A 22183-nucleotide genomic window follows, 5' to 3' on the forward strand; every position below is an offset into this window, starting at 1 on the left:
AAGGATTCAAAGAAATACAAAGTGACGTAGGCAGATTGTTAGTGGTCAGGAGTGTAATAAATGAAAGCCAAACTGAGGAAGTGTGAAGTTATCCACTTTGGTAACAAAAATAAAAAAAGTAGAATATTATTTAAATGGTGAGAGACTGGGAGATGTTGATATTCAGAAGTTCTTATATATTGATACTCGGAAGTGATTTGATATTGATATTCAGAAGTCCGATATTCAGGTGTCCTTGTGGACATCATAGAAAGTAGCATGCAGGTACAGCAAGCAATTAGAAATGCAAGTAGTCTGTTTGCCATTACTGCAAAGGAATTGGAGTGCACAAGTAATTGAAATTTACTGTGGTTATGTAGGTCTCAGTGATTTTTAGTGTCTTTTTTGTCTACTTACTGTTGGAAGGGCATACTTGCCCTAGAGGGATTACAGTTTCGGAATAAAGGGATATGCATTTAGAATAGATTCTGAGGAGAATTTCTCTGCTCAAAGGAATTCTCTACCTCAGAGGAATGTGAACTCTTATTCTTCAACCATACTCAAGACAGCGATTAATACATGTTTGGATACAAATGGACTCAGGATATAAGGAGACAGTACAGGTATTTTTATTCAACCTGTTCAGAGATGTTATGAGCTAGCACGTTTTGAGAAGATTTATAGCTCAGGTTGAGGTTCTGGATGTAGGTTTGCTTGCTGAGCTAGAAGGTTTGGTTTCAGATGTTTTGTCACCATACTAGGTAATATCATCAGTGAGCCCCCGGTGAAGCACTGGTGGAATGGTCTGCATTTTACTTATGTGCTTAGGTTTCTTTGGGTTGGTGATGTCATTTCCTATGGTGATATCATTACCTGTTCTTTTTCTCAGGAGGCGGTAAATGGGATCCAAGTCAATATGTTTGTTGATAGAGTTCCGGTTGGAATACCATGCTTCTAGGAATTCTTGCATGTGTCTGTGTTTGGCCTGTCCTAGAATGGACGTGTTGTCCCAGTCAAAGTGGTGTCCTTCCTCATATATATGTCAAGATACTAGTGAGAGTGGGTCATGCCTTTTTGTGGCTAGTTGATGTTCATGTATCCTGGTGGCTAGTTTTCTGCCTGTTTGTCCAATGTAGTGTTTGTTACAGTTCTTGCAACGTATTTTGTAAATGACATTAGTTTTGCTTGTTGTCTGTATAGGGTCCTTCAAGTTCATTAGCTGCTATTTTAGTGTATTGATGGGTTTATGGGCTACCATGATGCCAAGTCTGGCAGTCATTTCTGAGATGCCTTTGATGTAAGGGAGAGTGGCTAGGGTTTCTAGAAGTATTTTGTCTGCTTGTTTGAGTTTGTTGCTGAGAAATCGGCGGACTGTGTTCATTAGGTACCCGTTCGTTTTGAATATACTGTATAGGTGATTTCCTCTGCTCTTCGTAGTTCCTCTGTATTCCAGTGTGTGGTAGCTCATTGAAATAATGTTCTATTGCAGCTTCGTTTGTAGATGTTGAGATGATTGCTTCTGTAGTTCAGTATTTGGTCTGTGTGTGTTGTTTTCCTGTAGACGCTGGTTTGAAGTTCCCCATTGGTCGTTTGCTCAACTGTGACATCGAGGAATGGCAGTTTGTTGTTGTTTTCCTCCTATTTCATGAATTTTATGCAGTAAGGGTATTATTAATGGTGTTGAAAGTTTCTTCTAATTTGTTTTGTTCAGTGATGAGAAAGGTGTCATCCACGTAGCGGACCCAAAGTTTAGGTTGGGTAGTTGGCAGAGCTATTTGTTTGAGTCTCTGCATTACTGCCTCTGCTAAGAACCCTGATATTGGAGATTCCATGGGTGTTCCATTGGTTTGTATGTAGGTTTTGTTGTTGAAGATGAAGTGGGTGGTAAGGCATAGGACCACTAGCTTGACAATATTGTCATTGCTGATGAAGCTGGTGGTGTTTGGTGTCTAATGTCATTTACAAAATACCTTGCAAGAAGTGTAACAAGCACTACATTGGACAAACAGGCAGAAAACTAGCCACAAAAAGACATGAACATCAACTAGCCACAAAAAGACATGACCCACTCTCACTACTATCTTTACATACAGATGAGGAAGGACATCACTTCAACTGGGACAACACATCCATCCTAGGACAAGCCAAACAGAGACACGAGCAAGAATTCTGGAAGCATGGCATTCTAACCAAAACTCTTATCAACAAACACATTGACTTGGATCCCATTTATCACCCCCGAGAAAAAGAACAGGAAATGACATCACCACAGGAAATGACATCACCAACCCAAGGAAATCTAAACATATAAATAAAATGCGGGCCACACCACCGGAGGCTCCCTGATGATGTTGCTTAGTATGGTGACAAACACATGAAACCAAATCTTCCAGCTCAGCAAGCAAACCTACATCCATGTTATAACCTCTGGAGCAAGTGGGACTTGAATCTGGGCCTTGTGACTCTGAGACTACTACTGTGCCACGATAGTGTAGGAGGGGAGATGATAGTGCAGGAAATTTGAAGGGCCAAATTATTGCTCCAATTTTTTTACATTCTTAGTATGAATTTTTCATTTGATAATTAATGTGGTTCACTGCACTTGCAATTAAAAGCCAATTTCTTGGAGATGATGAGAACTAGAGGGCATAGGTTTAGGGTGAGAGGGGAAAAATTTAAATGGACCAAGGGGCAACATTTTCATTCAGAGAGTGGTGCATGTATGGAATGAGCTGCCAGAGGAAATGGTGGAGGCTGGTACAATTACAACATTTAAAAGGCATCTGGATTGATATATGTATAGGAAGGGTTTAGTGGGATATGTGCCAAATGCTGGCAAGTAGGACTAGATTACTTTAGGATATCTGGTCGGGCATGGACGACTTGGATCGAAGGGTCTGTTTCCATGCTGTGCATCTCTCTGACTCTATGATGACCTGTCACTCATATTTAGTAGCAGCTGTGTCTAATCGATGATTAAGAGTAAACAGGGGGCCCTCTAGTGGCGCAGTGGCAGTGTCGATACCGAGCAATCTAATTATCCCAATCTGCATGAAGACTGAAGGCGCACATGGTTAATGTACTGCCATTTTTACATACCCTCATTATCTCATGATTCATTCTGTGCCCTACCATAAAGCTACTATTACCTAGAAATACTACGTATAGTTTCAACATCTTCCAACACAAGAGCATTTCTTGCTATCGTATTTATTCCATCCAATACTAACAGTGCTACCCTGCCATTCTTTTCCATCCTGTTCTTTTTGAAGTCACATCCTTGAATGTTCAGTTCCTAGCTTTGATTACCTTATAATATGTTTCTGCATTGGCAATATGCTCATTTTCATTAACCTGTATTTGTGCTGAAAATTAATTTATTCAAGAGCCTTAATTTTGCCTTTTAACCAATGTTTCCACCTTTGACTTTATTTCCTGCTGTTTTTCTACGGTTTGTACTCTATCCTGATAGCTGAATGAAGACAGAGGGTTGGAGGATGGTGGTTGATGGGAAATGTACATCGTGGAGCTCAGTTACCAATGGTGTGCTGCATGGATATGTTGTGGCGCCAGTGCTGTTTGTCATTTTTATCAATGATCTGGCTATGGGCATAGAAGGATGGGTTAGTAGATTTGCAGGTGACTCTAAGGTAGGCAGAGTTGTGGATAGTGCCGAAGGATGTTGTGGGTTACAGACGGACATAGATAAGATGCAAAGCTGGGCTGAGAAGTGGCAAACGGAGTTTAATGCAGAAAAGTGTGAGGTAATTCACTTCGGAAGAAATAACAGGAATTCAGAGTACTGGGCTAATGGTAAAATTCTTGGCAGTGTAGATGAACAAAGAGATCTTGGTGTCCTGGTGCGTAAATCCCTGAAAGTTGCCACCCAGGTTGATAGAGTTGTTAAGAAGGCATACGGTGTCTTGGCGTTTATTGGTTGAGGGATTAAGTTTGAGGGCCACAAGGTCATGCTTCAGCTGTACAAGATACTGGTAAGGCCACACCTGGAGCATTGCATGCAGTACTGTCACTGCATTATAGGAAGGATGTGGAAGCTTTGGAAAGAGATCAGAGGAGATTTACTAGGATGTTGCTTGGTATGGAAGGAAGGTCTTATGAGGCAATGCTGAGGGAACTGAAGCTGTTTACATTGGAGAGAAGAAGGTTGAGAGGTGACTTAATTGAGACGTACAAGATATTCAGAGGGTTAGATAGGGTAGACAGTGAGAGCCTTTTTCCTCAAATGGTGATGGCTAACACGAGGGGACATAGCTTTAAATTGAGGATTGATAGATTTAGGACAGATATTAGGGGTAGTTTCTTCACTCAGAGTAGGGGCATGGAACAGCCTGCTTGCAACAGCAGTAGACTCGCCAACGTTAAGACCATTTAAGTGGGCATTGGATGTACATATGGACAATAATGGAACGGTGTAGGTTAGATGGGCATCAGATTATTTTCACAAGCCAGCGCAACATCAAGGGCCAAAGGGCCTGTACTGTGCTGAAACATTCTATGTTCCATTTCTAAGTGAAGCTTGCCCACTGGAACAACTCATACCAGTGTCGCACAAACTAAAGCCCATTGCACCCACAGCAATCTTTGAGCCATGCACTTAACTCCCTGACTTTATTTACACAATGCCAGTTTGCCTGTGGTGTCCAGAGATTTTTACCTTGGAGGTTTTGCTTTTCAGTTTCACTCCTAACTGTTCAGCACAGCTTTTAGTTCGATCAATGTTGTTGATACCAATGTAGATGATGACAACTGGATTCCTCCCTTCCCACTCCAGAGATCTTCTCCAGACTCTATGTTCTTAATTAACCCTGGCTCTGGGCAGGCCACAGAGCCTTCGAGACTCCCATTCTTGGCTGCAGAGAACAGAATCTATGCTCCTAATTATACTGTCCCTTGCATTCCTATTTCCCTCCTCCAATTGAACAGCTGTCTGTGCCAAGGTGCGATGGTCAGTTCACAGCTTCTCCACTTTCTTCTGCACAGTTCACAAGGACTTTGTGACTAATAGACAATTGCAGAGTCTGAAACTTCTAAATTGAACTCCTGGATCCTCCTACCTGCAGTCACACCTTTCTGTCCCTGAAGACAGACCAATTTTGAATTAACTAGCCTGAAGGATTTTGACTGCCCTTGGATCAAAGCATTCAAGTAACCTTCCTCTTCCCCGATTTGGCAGAATTTCTGCAGCTCTGATTCCAGTTCCTCAACTCAGATCCAAAATTTCTCAAGTTGCATACAATCACAGATGCTCATTCTGGATCACATCAGGTTCCACACATTGCAGCAACAACACATCAATCATCCTGTCATTACTGTTGTATTTGATTTAATTTGCAAATTAATAATTCAACCTCTGCATACAATTAAACATTTGAGTAATACCTTGTTTGCATTTCTGTATCATTACAACAGCACTTTGCTTCACTCTAACACTGAAACAATAGATTGGTATCTTGCAAGTCGAACTGAGTTGGAGCTTCTATACTTAATGATTTGCTTATAACATCTTTATTATTTTTCCCTAGATGGTAATTCCTAGTAAAGAAGGAGGCATACCTGTTCTGCCTCTACATCCTGCCCCTGGTGTCCAGGCTGATGGTGAAAGAGTGCCAACCTGTAATTTGACAGATATGAATCAACATGCGGCAACAACTCCTTCCAGCAGGTACAGATGGAAATAGAGTTCTAATGATTATGGAGATAATTACGGAATTCTGCATAACTGAAATTAAATCTACAAAGGTGTGAAAGAAATCTTTCTTAAACTGGGCAGGCAAATTATTGAACCTGATTGTGAAGAAAGTATAACAAGCACCCAACTAGGAAAATTTCATTTCGGTTAGCTCACGGAACCTTTCAGCTTAAACCTAATACAATGGCAGAAAAAATAGACAGGCAGTTCTTAGGTTGCGAACAGGTTCAATTATTAAATGTATGTGCAAGTCAATTTGTATGTGAATCAGAACACAATGCAGGAGAATACAAAGTAGCTGTTTGTAAGTAGAGCAAGTATTCATATGTTAGATCTTGAACCCCTGTGTGGGATCATGTTCATAAGTGCAAGTGTCTGTAAATTGGGCCCCTGTAATTTCAGGGGCCTCGAATAATGTGTCTCAAGCCAATGTGAAATAGAATAACTGCTTCCCCTAGGTATAGAGTTGACGACTAAACCTACAGAATGAAATGACAGATTTATTCCTCAATTTAGATAATTCACTTATAATGAAAGTAATTCTGTATTAACGTACATAAAATGTTGTCATTTCACTGCAAATTGCAGCAAAACTGCCTTTAGTGTTTTGAATTGAAATCAAAACTCTTGGTTTAGATACAGGAAGGCAACTGTATTTTTTTCAGATTGTGCATAAAATCTATTTAAAAATATTTTCCCTAAAGTTGTTAGGTAACATTTTGCAATGGGCTCTTGGTCCTTTTATTGAAATGGTTACATCTGACTGAGGGTCAAAACACTGTCCAGTTAATCCCTGTGATATACCCCTGAATCCAGATCAAATGCAGGCTAAAACTGAAATCTGACCTATAACTCTGCAATACAGATTAGAGTTTTAAAGAAAATAAGCACACAAAGCCAACCAACCAACCAGAAATTGGCAATATGTTCAAATTGATTAGACCAGTGTCTACTGCAAGTGGAGTACTGCATCTGTTGCTCCCTATGTGGTCTCCTCTGCATTGGAGAGACAGTATGTCAACTTCTGGAGCATTTCAGGGAACATCTCTGGGACATGCACACCAAAAATCCTATTGCCCTGTAGCTGACCAGTTCAACCACCACCTAACATCAACTCCACCCCCAGATCAAACCCTCTAATCAGTTTTCCCTTTTTTTCTTTTGAAGTGGTGAAGCAGAATTGCTATCAAAGAGTAGTGAAGGAAAAAGCGGGACACCTCAGGATGTGTTAGAAACTACCTTTACGAGGAAAGTGGGAGCGTTTGTTAACAAACCAGCCAGTCAGGTATGATTCTAACCATAGCATATCTGGTAGAATAAGATTGTCTTCTCTTAGCAAAATACTATCAACGTGTTTCACCGTAGTGGGAATCAATCACATGTATTTAGATTTGATGAAATAAAGGGCTGAATTACTTGACTAGAGAATTTGAGATGCCATCTGATGGCTCCTTCTCAGATTTACAATCTAATAATATTCAATGTGTTTAGTCACTTTCTGCCAATCTTTTGCTCTTTTTGTAGATGTTCCTATTGCTTTGTAATGTGAAAGTTTATCGCATTGCTGTATTGTGTGATCTTTTTCTGGCATGTATGTTAAAATAGAAACATGGATGCTGCAGAAAAATGCCAGCTGACTGCTCTGTGTACTAATCACTCATTCAGTATGTCCTTCCACTTTCAATAATCTACACACAATCCTCCCCAGGTCCATCTGTCTTCACCGTGTTTAGAACTGTGCCATCATGTCTGTATTGTCTCTCCCTAGTACTTCTGCAAAAGTGCATCACCTCACATGTGACAGTATTAAATTGCATCTGCCATTTGTCTGCCCATTTTGCTATCCTATCCTATGTCCTGTTGCAATTGATTAGTATCAGCCTCAATATTTACCACCCCTCCGAGCTTTGTATCATAGACAAGTATTGAAATGTTAATCCGTATGTAAATACCCATTCATTCATATCTAGCAATAAAGAGGAGTGATGCAGACGTTGACCTTTGGGAAAACCACCGTCTTTCATCCTCCGTTCACTACATAGCTCTGAAATTTCCTGCAGATTTGCTTTGCTATCTTTCTGTCACTACTTGGAGGTTGTAGGACACCCTCAGTATTTTACTCATCCCCTCTTTGCTTATCAGCTCCAACCAAATAGATTCTGTCTTTTCCCCTTCAATCTCTTTCCAAAATTACGAAGTCTTTCCTTAGTTAGTTTTGCCACCCAGCTCCCTTCCCTAGCTTTCATGAACATTTTATTTCCATGACTGTTAGCATGTGATGCTCACCATTAAGTCATGTTACCGTTATCGTCATTATGTCCTGGTACAACTGATTACTGCTATATCATGTTAGTACAAAGCATTGTTGAGTAACTTGCCACACAGTCAAGCAATTCAGTTGACATTTGAAAACAATAAAAATATAAATTACAATGTTCATTTGCTGTTTTTGTTACTTCCCTGTACCACATCAGGTCTTCTTCTAACAAACCTGTTCTGCGTCTACTTTCTACAGGTCACTGCTGCCAATATGGATTTACCATTTGCTGTATTTGCACCGAAAATTGTTGAATCTGAGGACACTGATGTCATGGTAAGTCTGCCAGTGAAAGTTAATTCAAGACAGACTATTATCAAGATTTGTAAAGCTATTTTAGAGCAACTTTGGAGCACATGATGTGTTTTTATACCATGAAAATGATCCATCTAGAAAATTAAACTAATTCACTAGTGTGGATATTACTTGGACAACCGATAAAAGCTTCAGTTCAGATTCTTGGGAATATGATCACATCTCATGTCACTAAAAGGCTGTATATATGTTTCTGATCTCTAGTAAATAGGATTTACTAGACTTGGATTCACCACTGGAATTTAGATTCATTTGTAAGATGTAGCAGGATTTTATCAACTTAACAAATTATGATTAATTATTTCTCACTCTCTTTCCCCATTTTCTTAATATTCTGAAGTGTATATGAACATTTAAATAGGCAAGTATTTGAAGTTGCCTCAAGCTGGTAGTGTTGTAGTTTTGTCTTACTAACAAGTTTTAATACCCCCTTAAGTTTACAATTAAGTGCAAGATAAGTTGCCAGTATGCCAAGTTGTTATTGTGAGGGTGCGAAAACAATCTTGTCACAAACTTCTGCTAATGGTTCAGTGCCTTCTACCTGTTTAGAGATGTGTGAAAGCAACTTCTATTTTCCCCTAATTCTGTATGTACTATATTGCTGTCTCCTGAAAACCTGGTATAAAATCTATAATTCACTTTGTCAGGTTATACCCATCCATGTGTTGTCACTCTGATCTTCGTGATCAACCTGTCTGCCTTCCAGGTTATTTCTGTTGGTTAAATAGTTTGCGCAAATGCTATAAATTGGGAATCCATTATATCCAAGTTGACGTTATCTTTCCGTCTTCTTATCCCAGGTAAATCCGCCTGATTCTCCTATTCCAGAATCACCTCTGCATGCCAGTCTTCATTCAGACCAGTCCAGTGGGAGCAGTGGCCTCACACAGGATGAATTTGTTATGGTGGAACTTGTAAGTTATTTTATTCATGGCATTTTGAGGAGCAGGCAGTTATAGTTCATTCAGAATTGCAACTGACATTGCCCAAATTGTAAAATTTAAATGAACCTTTCAGGTCATTGATTCTATGGTCTCTGAGTATTTAAAATTCACCCTACGGCACAAAGATAAACCATTTTGTCCATTGTCCCTGGGCTGATGGGAATGATCTCTAAATTTTATTTTAAAGAGAAAGCAATGAAATGACTGGGGGAGAAAAAGTGTTGGCTGTTCATCCAATGTCTTATTCAGTGAATAGCTAAAACAGATGTGCCAGAATGACTCTTAGTTTAATCCCCTAGCCTGCATCAAGTTTGCTATCTTGTGGGATTGTGGTAGGAACATTTCAGTTTGCCTCTGTTTTGGAAGAGGAAAATATGCTGTGTTTCCAGCTCCTTAGTACTATACAGCACCCCTTTGGAATTCTGCAATCATAATGGTGAGAAAACAATTCGAGTGAGCTGTAATTCCCTGTGGGGTTAAATAAGTAACAAGTAAATGATCCCTGCTAATGGAAAACATCCTCCATTCAAGAAATCAGTGCTTTGCAAGTAGAAATTACAGTTTAAAAAATTAAGCAGGAACATATTGGCTCTTTGGTAATTTAGTCTTTACTGTATAGAAAGATTTATCAGATCCTGCTTTACTGACTATATGCAATGTGTTCATCTAATTTGATCTCTTAAATTAGTATTTCAATGTCCACTATTTTGGGGTATGTTCAGTCATCAATCATCACTTTTCACTATTAGTGTGACTGAGATTGGAAACGTGCCTTCATGGTAATTAAAGCTAAAATTATATCATGTTCAAATGGTGCTTGACAAGATATATTGAAAGTACCTACTTGAAGTACACAGCTTTGTGATTTTACTGTTAATCTATGTCTGAACAGTTAGAAAAATATGGTAGGGACTGAGAACTTAAGAAAGTGTAAGCTGTTCACGCAACAAACATGATTCTCCCGCTCATCTTGTAACTGCACCTTATATGGGCTATACAATGTTGTTAATCTTCTGAATAAATGTTTTCAATATGTGTCAAGATTGAGTAGTGCACCATCACCACAAAATAGCTGTTCATAGCCTCCACAATCTATAATGCTACAGCGTTCCTCACAATTATACAATTAATGGTAGAGCCTGGGTCGTGTTGTAGAACAGAGAGACCTCGGGGTTCATATATACAGTTCTTTGAAATTGCATCACAGGTATACAGGGTGGTTAAAAAAGCATACAGCACGCTTGCCTTCATTGTTCAGACCTTTGAGTATAAGAGATTGGATGTCATGTTGTACTTATACAGGATGTTGATGAGGTCTCGTCCAGAGTACTGTGTGGGGTTCTGGTCACGCTGTTATAAGAAGGATGTTATTAAACTGGAGAGGGTTCAATAGAGATTTACCAGGATGTTTCTAGGAATAAAGGGTTTGAATTATAAAAATAATAGGATATGCTGGGACCTTATTTTTTAACTGGAGTGTAGGAGGTGTAAGGGTGGTCTTATATAGGTTTATAAAATCATGAGCATAGATAAGATGAATAGCAAGGTCTTTTCTCTAGGGTGGGGGAATTCAAAACCCGGGGGCATGTTTTTACGGTGAAAGGAGAAAGATTTAAAAGGGACATGAGGAGCAGCTTCTTTACACAGAGAATGATTATTGTGTGGAATGAACTTCCAGAGGAAGTGATGGATGCAAGTACAGTTACAACATATGAAAGACATTTGGATAAGTACGTGAATAGGAAAGGTTTGGAGTGATATCGGCCAAATGCAGGCAGGTGGGACTAATTCAGTTTGGGAATATGGTTGGTGTGGACTATTTGGACCAAATGGTCGGTTTCTGTGCTGTATGATTCTATGACTTTTCTTCAAAAAAGTGAACAATGGGTGTAAATGAGTGAAAATTAGGAAGTCAAAAGCATAGAGATTTTTCAAAAGCTTACATAGAGATGATAATACAGAACTCTTTGGAAGAGTTTCAGAGGTCAGAGAATTAATATCACAGAATAGCAACAGCAAAAGAAATGGACAATACTAACATCTGAGAGCTAATGCCCTAATTGAGAGAGCTGTTTCACAGACTAGTCAAGCAACCCCCGATCCTCATACTCATGGAATGATATAATGATTATATACCATGTCCCAGACATACCATCACCATCCTTTGACATATTCCGTTCCACTGGCAGGACAAATCGAAGAGAGACAGCACAATATTCTAGAGACAACAGGAGGCTGTTGTCCTTTGAAGCCTCAATCATGAGCAAGGAAACCTCCTGCTGAATACCCTAGTGCGCCCCCCCACTCCCCCCAGCTACTGAAACACTACTTCTCCATATTGAGCATCACTTGGGGGAAGCACTGAGGATAGAGTGCGGAATGTACTCAGGATGGTGGGCTTCAGTGTCCAGTGGTTTGCCCATAGTGTTCAGGGACGCGCACGTTAGGTGCATTAGTCAGGGGTAAATATTGGGTAGGGTGGAGGAATGGGTCTAGGTGTGTTACTCTTCAGAGGGTCAGTGTGGACCTGTTGGGCCGAAGGGCCTGTTTCTACACTGTAGGAATTCTATGATACTATGATGTGCAGGCTGGGTGGATTAGCCATTGGAAATGCAGGGTTGGGAAGGGCGTGTCTGGGTGGAATGCTGTTCAGAGGTGTGGATTTGATGGGCCAAATAATCTGCTATTCTACCATTGCAATTCTGTTGTGAATGTGAAACGACTGACAGGAGAGGAAATGGGACTTTGTAGATGAAGTAATACCTCTGAGGCATAAGTGAAGTCAAATTACGAGTTGACGGAAACATGAAATGAGTGTTCGGTGGTAGAAAGCTCAGCACCTTCTGGACAGTAGTTCCCAGGTGAAAAAAAAACCACATCAGAGCATCAGTATAACAGGCATGGGAAAGAATTCCCCCAAGAGCTGAACAAAGCACTAATATTTTACACTAAATGTAATCTAAGGAGGTTGAGTAAGATTCAACTAAAGGCACCAAGTTCCTTGCATTTCTCCAGAAGGACTGGAATCATTGTGTCTCGTGGAGCACTTGATCAGTCATATTAGTCCATGAGTATCCCAGTTCTGCCCAGAATATTTTCAGTCCCTTTATTTCAACTGATAGTGTTAGCTCCATTTACAGCATTCTCACCAATGAGTCAAAAGGCTTAGGATCCAAGTGTCACCGTAGAGACTTGAGCACAAAATTGTAGGTTAACATTCCAGTGCAATACTGATATAATGATACATTGTCCAAGGTGTTGCCCTTGGATGAGAAGCTAACTAATTCTCTGTCTGATCTCTGGTGGTGCTAAAAGAATTCATGGCACTATCCTTGGTGACCTGCCCTAATATGTAACTCTTGATCAGAATCACGCAAAGGGTTTAGGAACATAGGAACGGAGTTGATCGTTCAGACCCTATTCCAGGTAACGATTGATTGGCTACGTCAGTGCCATTCTCCTACCAAATCCCTTAATGTCATTACTCTCTGGAAATCTATCAATGATGTCTTGAACATATTCAGTGACTGAACTGCTATAGCTCTCTTGGGCAGTGATTTCCAAAGATTGACTACACTCTGAGTGAAAAAATTCTGTCTTGTCTCACCCTAGGTGGCTTACCCCTTTTTCTGAAACTGTGTCCTTGATTCTAGAATCCCCCCTGCAGCCAGGGGAAACATTCACTGTCTCTGTGACATCACCTCTCCTTCTTCTGAGTTCTTGAGATTACAAATCCAGTCTCCTCAATTTGTCCTCATTGGACAGTTTAGTGAACTCACTGTATGGAAAGTATATCCCTTCCTTGGTAAGGGACCAAAACTACACTTGGTGCCCCAGCTGCATTCCCACCAAGGCTCTAAGCAGTTGAAACAAAGGTCAGTAATCCTGTATTCAAAATTTCTAATGATAAAGGTTATCTTACTATTTGCCTTCCTATTTGCTTACTGCATCTGCATATCAGCTTTCAGTGACTTATATACAAGGAGGACACCTTTTATACATTTCCCAGTCTCTCAATATTTAATAAATATTCTGAACTTCTGTTCCTCCTTCCAAAGTGGGTCACCTCCCACTTGTCCACATTATATTCCATCTGTCATGTTTTAAACCACTCATTAAGCATCATTGAAGCCTCTTCACATCGACCTCTCAACACACTTTCCTACATGATTTTGCGACATCCACATAGTTTGCTTGTGTACCCTGCTGCAGTAGAAGTGGCAGTAAATACAGTTTTGTATAAATACAAGTCTGCCTTACTTTGCTGATTTTGTTTGGAGTCTGTTTCAGATTCCACTGCTCAAAGACAAGGAAACTTGAATCTGTCCCAGAGTTTATTCATTTTTAAATCTCTGACTCCAACAAGTGAAGCTGAAACTCTGAAAAGAAAACAGAGACACTGGAAGAGAATAAGCAGGTTAATGTTTTGAACAGAACCTATTAGAAGTTGGGCTGCTTTCCAGTAACACAAACACAACATGGGAAGTTTAAAAGCAGATCAAATCTCCTATGAGCAGAAACTTGAATCTTTGTGCATGCAATGAGTAGTTCCATTCAGGAAGAAAGTAAGTGCCATTTTGTCATACTGTTACATGTAGACCAATACTTTTAATCCAAATGAGAGAGATACGCAAACAGGTAGATAGATAGAGTAAGAAACTAGCAGTGTAAGCTTTGATTCAAAGGACACTTCTTATTCTATCAGATCAATCTGTGTAAGTTTGGGCTGAATATTGTTATGGACCAGACCAAAACCCATCAAAATATATTAAGTGGGTAACCTAAACCCTAACTATTTCTTATTTTAAAGGTAAGTGTATTGCATTCCAAATACAATTTGATTAGTCAAACTACTTGACTTTAAGCAAAACATACTTTACTTTTACACTATTGTTAAAATACAGACAAAGTAAACAAAATGATAATATATATTAACTACTACTAGTTAACTGTTCCAATATAGTACTATCCCATAAACACACCATTGACAAAGGCAAATTCAGTAAAATAGATTTTCTCACATGCTATTCTAGCAGCAGGAAGAGAACCCCAGCTTTTAGTTGTAATAGAGAGGAACAAGTGCTTTGCATCCAGCTTCAAGACCCCAACAACTACAGAAAGCTAAAACTAAAAATCCTGGTTCTGTGGGAACTTGACCCCACCCATCCAGGCTGCTTATTTTAAGCAGACTGCTTGTCACATCTGTCTCAACCTTTCTTCATTAAAATGTCTCTTAAAACCACAGTATTGTCACAGTGTTAGTTCAGAGGCAGATTAGGGTGGCTAGGTGATGGGGAATGATGTTCTGAAACCCAGAAGTAAAGTTTGAAAACTGCAATATACCCTTGTGGTTTTCTTCTGTACATTCTGCACGCACACACACGTTCTGAGAACTGGGACGTTGTGCAATGGAGAGGGGGAGAGACAGATTATACAGATCTGATCATAGAGAATGTAGGAGTGGGGAGGCAGGTCACTTTCATTTGTTCCTAGGATCTTGGTGTCACTGGCTAGGTCTTAATTGGCCTGCAGACCCTGGTGTGCTACCTTCTAAAACTGCTGCAATTCTTGGGATCTCGAGAAACCCAGAGTGCTGCTAGGAATAGTGTTCCAGGGTTTTGTGTTAGTAACAGCGAAGAAACAATTATGAATTTCCAAATTAAATACCATGTGGATATGGATGGCAACTTAAAGATGATGGTGGTATTGTTCTCATGTGTCTGTCACCCTTGACCTATATGGTAGGTGCTGTCCGAGGCACTTGGGTAAGTTGCTGCAGTGCATCCTATGGATGGTGTAGATTCCTACCACAATGCATCAGTTGCCGAGTAGCTCAATGTTGAAGGTGGGGGTATGGGGTGCCAGAGAAGCAAGCTGCTTTGTCCTGGGTGGTGTCATGCATCTTTCAGGCAAGTGGACAGTATTTCATCATACTCCTTCTGACTTAGTAAAATAGAAATTAGGAGCAGGAGATACTGTTCAGCCCCTCAAACCTGCTTCGCCATTCAACATGATCATGACTGATCACCCAACTCACTATCCTGTTCCCACTTTTTGCCATATACTCTTTGTTTGATTTCTTTAGCCCTAAAAACTATATATGTCTCCTGCTTGAAAACATTGTTTTTTTTTTAACCTCCACTGCTTTCTGTGGCTAGGGTTTTCTGAGGCTGACACACTCTGGGTGAAGAAATTTATCCTCATCTCAGTCCTAAATAGCCTGAACCATATCCTTGAACTGTGACACCTGGATCTGCACACCCTGATCATCAAAATATCTTGAGTTTACCCTGTCTTGACTTGTGCCTTTTAGATGGTGGACAGGCTTTTGCAAGACAGGAGGTTAGATACTGAATGCAGAATTCATACTCTCTGACCTGCTCTTTTAGATACAGGATTTATATGTTCGTTCCAGTTCATTTTCTGATCAATGGTGACCCTCCTAGGATGTTGATATTCAGGAATTCAACAAGAGCAATGCCATTGAATGTATATTGGTGATGGTTAGATTCTCTTCACTTGATGATCATTGGCTGGCACTTGTGTGGTGTTAATTTTACTTACTTCTCATCTGCATAAGCCTGGACTTTCTCTTGCTGAATATTGACTCAGACAATGAGGTGTTGTGAATGTTGCTCAATGAATATTCTAATCTTGTTATGAAGGGCAGTTCATGGATGAACCAGCTGAAGTTTGTTGAATCTAGAGCCGTATTTTGAGAACCTCGAGCGTTCTGGTGGTGCAGTGGTAGTATCTCTGTTGCAAAGGAGGACTTCACAGGGTCAACTGCTGTTTCCAGTTGTTGATAACAGTGCCGAGATCGATGCCAGGCAATCTGTCTGGTTTTATGCTTTTCTTTAGTTTTTTTGTGCTTTGATACAACTGAGTGGCTTGCTAGATCATTTCAAAGAGCAGCTAGATGGCAGATTGCCTTCCCTAAAGGACATTGGCAGACTGCGTGTGTTTTTATGACAGTCAACAGTGGTTACAGGCTACTTTTTAATTCTATTTTCCTTTTTATTGAATTCGGATTTCACAATCTGTTACAGTGGGATTTGAACCAGTGTCTCCAGTCTGCGGTTCTCGCGTAATAGTGCAGTGACATTACACTATGCCACCTGGTGGAGAGAGGGCAGATAGATTGCAGAAGCAATCATTGGATATCTTGTGTGTGACAATTGCTCCTGCAGGCCCAAAAGCAGTGAAATAAAGGCTGTGAACCTTAAGGCCTTTTGCTCACCAAGTGTCCCAATGCGAGAGAAACCGTTTGCATGTGGTAAAAATAGAATTGCTGTTAAAATGTAAAGTTGCTGCCTTATTTACACATTCACTTGAATTTACACTCTCTCTGCAAAGCGGTTTAAAGTCAGAGTTGGGCATGTTTGGGGAGGCTGACACAGAATCTACAGACGGTTCTGGGTAGGTTGAATGAGGTTGAAAATTGGCAAATGGACATTGTTCATTGTGATCTGACTGGCCACTTAGCCATTCAGAGGTTCCGCACGCTGATCAACATTGACTTCCTCTTTGAGAAATCAATGAGGCATATGGATCCTGGAAGCCCACACACTGAAAAGAATTAGAGGGATTATTGCAGTTGGAATATAATTTGGGAACATGTGAGGTCATGCATTTTGGCAAGAAGAATAGAACAGCTGAATATTATTTAAATGGGGGTGGATTGCAGTAAGCTACAGAACAGAGAGATTTGGGAGTCATCAACTATGAATCACAAAAAACTAGCATCAAAGTTCAGCAGATAATGAAGAAGGCTATTGGATTGTTATCCTTTATTGCAAAATAGAATATAAAAGTAGTGAGAAAAGGATGCTGGAAATCCGAAACAAAAACAAACATTGCTAGAGAAGCTTAGCAAGTTGCGCAGTATCTGTAGAGAGAAAACAGAGTCAACGATTCAAGTCAAGTGTCCCTACTTCAGTAGGAGATCTGCTAAAATCATATAAGGCACTAGTCAGACTGGATCAGGAATACTGTGACCAGGTTTGCTCCCATTATCTTAGGAAAGACTGGAGGCATTCTCAAGGAGGTTCACAAGGTTAATTCCATTATGGAGGGATTTTCTAATGGGGAGATGTTGAGTACATTGGGCTTGTATTGGCTGTAGTTTGAATGAAAGGAGACCTTATTGACACATAGGATTGTTTGGGTGCTTGAGAGTGTAAGTGCAGAGAATCTAGGACAAAGGGCACAATCTCAGAATGAGGGGTCATCTATTTAAAGACAGCAATGAGGAGTTTTCTCAGAGGGCAGTGAATCTGTGGAATTCTTTACTGTAGAGGATTGTCAAGACTGGATCATTTAAGTACAGTCAAGACTGAGAGAGATTTTTAAGCAGTAAGAGGATCAAGGGTTGAGGGGGAAAGGCAGGAAAGTGGAGTTGAGGATGATCAGATCGGCCATGACCTCACTGAATGTTGAAGTAGACTCAACATTGGTTTGGCTTCTGCTTCTCCATCTTTTTGTCTTATGGTTTGATGCAAGTGGAATTCCTGTTTTGAATTACTTTTTAATTTTGCACCTGAAACAAACCTGCCTCATTCTTTTGAAAGTTTAAAATTTTCCCTGTTGAGTTGCAAGAAATTGCAACCATTGAAGGCAATTCAGGATGGGCAACATCCTGATACAGGCCTTGCCAAAACACTCCCATCTCATTAATAATAAAGAAAAGTCATCATGCAATTAACTCCTAAATGGTGGCAATATCGTCAAAGCAGTTAACCAATTAGCAATGTAGATTATTTATGTCTTCGGTATTGTGGATCAGCAACTTCATATGAATAGGAAGGATTTGGAGCGATATGGGCCAGAGGCTAGCAGGTGGGACGAGATTGGGGTGGGGTATCTGGTCAGCATGGACGAGTTGGACCGAAGGGTTTGTTTCCATGCTGTACATCTGTATGACTCTATACTCAGATTATCAGGAATTAACATCAGTTTTTACACACTTTCTCCATTTAAAATATAGCAATTATGGAACATTGGTATTCCTGCTTTGAATGTTTTCTGCTGCACATGCATCACAGAACATTCAGCATCGATCTGCTACGATCAAAGAATTATGTTAAATGTTCGTCTGTCTGACTTGATCAACCTGCTCTATATCACTGATCATTTAACACTCGTATCTGCTGGTGCTGAATTCTCAAATGATATAAAAGATATGGATGTAAACCTGCCTATTTAATGTTTAGTTTGTTTTAAAATAAGTCATCAAGGTAATTGTGGCATTTTTTTTCTTCCCTTCTGTTGTTTAGAAGCCAGCCTTTTCCAAGGATGATTTTCTGCCTATGGATCTGGGTACCTTTTATAGGGAATTTCAGAACCCTCCTCAACTGAGCAGCCTCTCAATAGACATCAGTGCCCAGTCAATGGCCGAGGATCTGGTAAGAAAATACAGGCTTCTGTTTAAAATAAAATATGTAGTGCAAAATCTCAACGGTTCAGAAATCAAAGTACTTCCTCTGACTAATTGTTATTGTGCTGTATTTAGATAAGCTATAAGTTTTTGTTCATCTCACCTCTTTAGCTGTAATTCTCCTACAGAGAGGAGCGAGAGGTAGCAAGTGTTCCCGACTACCTGCAGTTAGTTGAACTAGAGCAATTGAATCAATTTCTAGGTTAGTGTGGTGCTGGAAAAGCACAGCAATTCAGGCAGCATCCGAGGAGCAGGAGAATCGATGTTTTGGGCAAAAGCCTTCATCAGGAATAGAGGCAGAGTGCCTGCAGGGTGGAGAGATAAATGAGTCAATTGAGTCAATTGCCCAAGGATGTAAAACTATGGATATTTTAAGGATCAGCCTTTCTTTTATAAAGTCAAATGTTACACATTGCTCATAATGTAATTAATATGCTCTATGCTGCAACGCTGTAACTTTTCATTATTACAGTTTTGTTTTCTATTATCTCATCTTCAAAGCAGTTCTCTTAAGCCAAAGCAATAGAGTTCACCAGGGCTCATCACTTTGAGGGAATATTCTAGGAGAGATCTTATTATTCCTCTGCCCATCTCCTCCTTTTCCTCCGGCAGCCCTGTTTCACTTGCTCTGCATGAAGTTAATTGGCTTGCGATCTTGAGGAACGCTTTTATATCACCAAAGTTGAACATGGCTATTTACTGTGACGAGTAAATTTGAGTGGCTTGCATACCTGAAAATTGGCTGTAAAAATAATTAGGTGACTGCACTACCAGATTTGCTGAGGAGCCTGGATCTTCACCAACACATTCCACCCTGACCTTAAATTTAACTGGACCATCTCTGACACCTCCGTCCCCTTCCTGGACCTCTCCATCTCCATTAATGACGACCGACTTGACACCGACATTTTTTACAAACCCACCGACTCCCACAGCTACCTGGATTACAACTCTTCCCACCCTACCTCCTGCAAAAATGCCATCTCGTATTCCCAATTCCAGGAGGACACAGAATACACCAGATGGCCACCTTCTTTAGAGACCGCAATTTCCCTTCCCTCGTGGTTAAAGATGCCCTCCAACGCATCTTGTCCACATCTTGCACCTCCGCCCTCAGACCCCACCCCTCCAACCGTAACAAGGACAGAACGCCCCTGGTGCTCACCTTCCACCCTTACCAACCTTTGCATAAACCAAATCATCCGCCGACATTTCCGCCACCTCCAAACAGACCCCACCACCAGGGATATATTTCCCTCCCCACCACTTTTCCGCCTTCCGCAAAGATCATTCCCTCCGTGACTACCTGGTCAGGTCCATGCCCCCCTACAACCCACCCTCCCATCCTGGCACCTTCCCCTGCCACCACAGGAATTGCAAAACCTTCGCCCACACCTCTTCCCTCACCTCCATCCAAGGCCCTAAAGGAGCCTTCCACATCCATCAAGGTTTTACCTGCGCATTCCTGAAGAAGGGCATGTGCCCGAAACGTCGAATCTTCTGTTCCCTAGATGCTGCCTGACCTGCTGTGCTGTTCCAGCAATAAAGTTTCAGCTTTACCTGCGCATCCACCAATATCATTTATTGTATCCGTTGCTCCCGATGCGGTCTCCTCTACATTGGGGAGACTGGACGCCTCCTAGCAGAGCGCTTTAGGGAACAACTCCGGGACACCCGCGCCAATCAACCACACCGCTCTGTGGCCCAACATTTCAACTCCATTCACCTATTGTACTCTATGCTACTTTCTCCCCCCCCCCACCCTCCTCTCATTTATCTCTCCACCCTTCAGGCTCTCTGCCTGTATTCCTGATGAAGGGCTTTTGTCGGAAACATCGATTTTACTGCTCCTTGGATGCTGCCTGAACTGCTGTGCTTTTCCAGCACCACTCTAATCTAGACTCTTGGGCTAAATAGCCTATCTGGTCTGATAGATTCTATTTCAGTCAATTGGGATCCAGGTTGGAATCGTAGATGGCTGAGGGGTACTGCATTATGGCTCAGGGGGACCAGCTTAAAAGGATCAATGAAAAGAAAAATTAGCCAGTCTTGCTATATGTATGCTGATCAAAGAAGGTGAAATCAACTGACCCCCATCATCCCAGCCTCATAAAAAACGGTCAATTGAGTGTGATATCAGGCATTTGCTAAGGCTTGTGAAATTACATCAACACCTTCAAGGCAGGAGCATTAAAGAGAGTAGACAAAGAGGGTGTTATCAATTGGGACTGACGATTGTAACATTTTCTATTAAGAACCTGAGCAAGTGTTTCAGCAATGATGATAATGTTTGAGTCATTTCTTCTCTGCAGAAAGCTTGATTGAAATCAATAAAAACAGAAAAATTGGGGGACATGAGCAGACTTTGAGGTGATGAAATGTGATGAATGGGGAAATGCAGTGTAGAAAAGGAACCTGCAGTACAAGTATAGATAAGGTGAGGTATCAAAATTGCCGTGAAATTTTGAATACTCACCTGAGTTAGTGAGGACCTTGTTCCTCAAATATGGTGAACTGTGACTCTAGCACTGTAGCTCTCCAAAAATGTTAGTCAAGATCATAGGCTGAAACTGAGGTGGGCAGCTTGATAACCCACTTTCTGAATCGGGTGAGAATTTCACAATTAAATCATAAGAGCTGTTTTTTCTCTTCCATTTTATTTCTGCTTCAGGATTCTTTGCCTGAGAAGCTGGCAATCTATGAGAAGAACATGGAAGAATTTGATGCCTTTGTAGACACTCTGCAGTAACCAAGGACAGTATCTTATCCTGCTTCAGGAACTATACCTGCAGCAAAAAACTGAAGTTGAAAGCTGTTTTTCTTCTGCTATAAATAAAATGTATATATTTTTAGAAGTACAAAATCTCCTTATTTCTATAGATGTTCTACCTGCAGTCTATAAGTACATTTCAGGTTATACTCACTGATTTGCTGCTGTATTGAAAAGTGAGAGTCTATCTTAATTTACTGTACACACCTGTGTAAATATCTTGTAAAGCCAAGCAATATTTAATCACTGCATTTGTTTATATTGAACTCTGAAGTCTTGTGTCTTTCTTGCAAGCCCGGTTATATTCAAAAGATGATTTCTAATTTAAGGTACAGCATGTTGTTCCTTTGAGCTGTCATTTGTAGCTTCTCACTTCACTGTAGAAAAATAAACGACAAAAACCAGCTGGGCTTGTACCAGTTTGGTCGTCTTGGTGATAAAGGTGTAAATGTACTTCCTATTTATAATTTAAAATATCCTGATGAGCTTTTCCCTGTTCCTGTGCTAATATAAAGCTAAAAACAAAATGAAATAGTTGTATTTATTTCCCTCTTGTCAGTTCTGGATATGTTATAGTGTGGTGGACTTTACATAAAATACAAATTGGGGACGCTGCAATGAATTCCGATTCTGAGACAGTAAATCTGAAGGATGACAACCGTATATGTCAGTCCACCCAGTTACATTTTGACTTTGTTGGGGGAAATGGTCA

The 22183-nt window shown here is 40.5% G+C and overlaps 1 protein-coding gene across 6 annotated transcripts in view; it reads left to right on the top strand.

The window, feature by feature from the left end:
- atg13 (ATG13 autophagy related 13 homolog (S. cerevisiae)) overlaps positions 1-21908 on the top strand; it is a 78864-nt gene extending 56956 nt beyond the window's left edge. For all 6 annotated transcript variants that reach the window (XM_043706211.1, XM_043706214.1, XM_043706215.1 and 3 more), the window contains 6 exons: positions 5523-5662; positions 6857-6974; positions 8205-8282; positions 9122-9235; positions 18541-18669; positions 21373-21908. In XM_043706211.1, coding sequence (XP_043562146.1) covers positions 5523-5662; positions 6857-6974; positions 8205-8282; positions 9122-9235; positions 18541-18669; positions 21373-21450 — 657 coding nt within the window. In that variant the 3' untranslated portion in view covers positions 21451-21908. The remainder of the gene's footprint in view (positions 1-5522; positions 5663-6856; positions 6975-8204; positions 8283-9121; positions 9236-18540; positions 18670-21372) is intronic.
- The last annotated feature ends 275 nt before the right edge of the window (positions 21909-22183 follow it).

Source organism: Chiloscyllium plagiosum, chromosome 16 (genome assembly GCF_004010195.1).
Source record: "Chiloscyllium plagiosum isolate BGI_BamShark_2017 chromosome 16, ASM401019v2, whole genome shotgun sequence".
NCBI lineage: Eukaryota > Metazoa > Chordata > Chondrichthyes > Orectolobiformes > Hemiscylliidae > Chiloscyllium > Chiloscyllium plagiosum.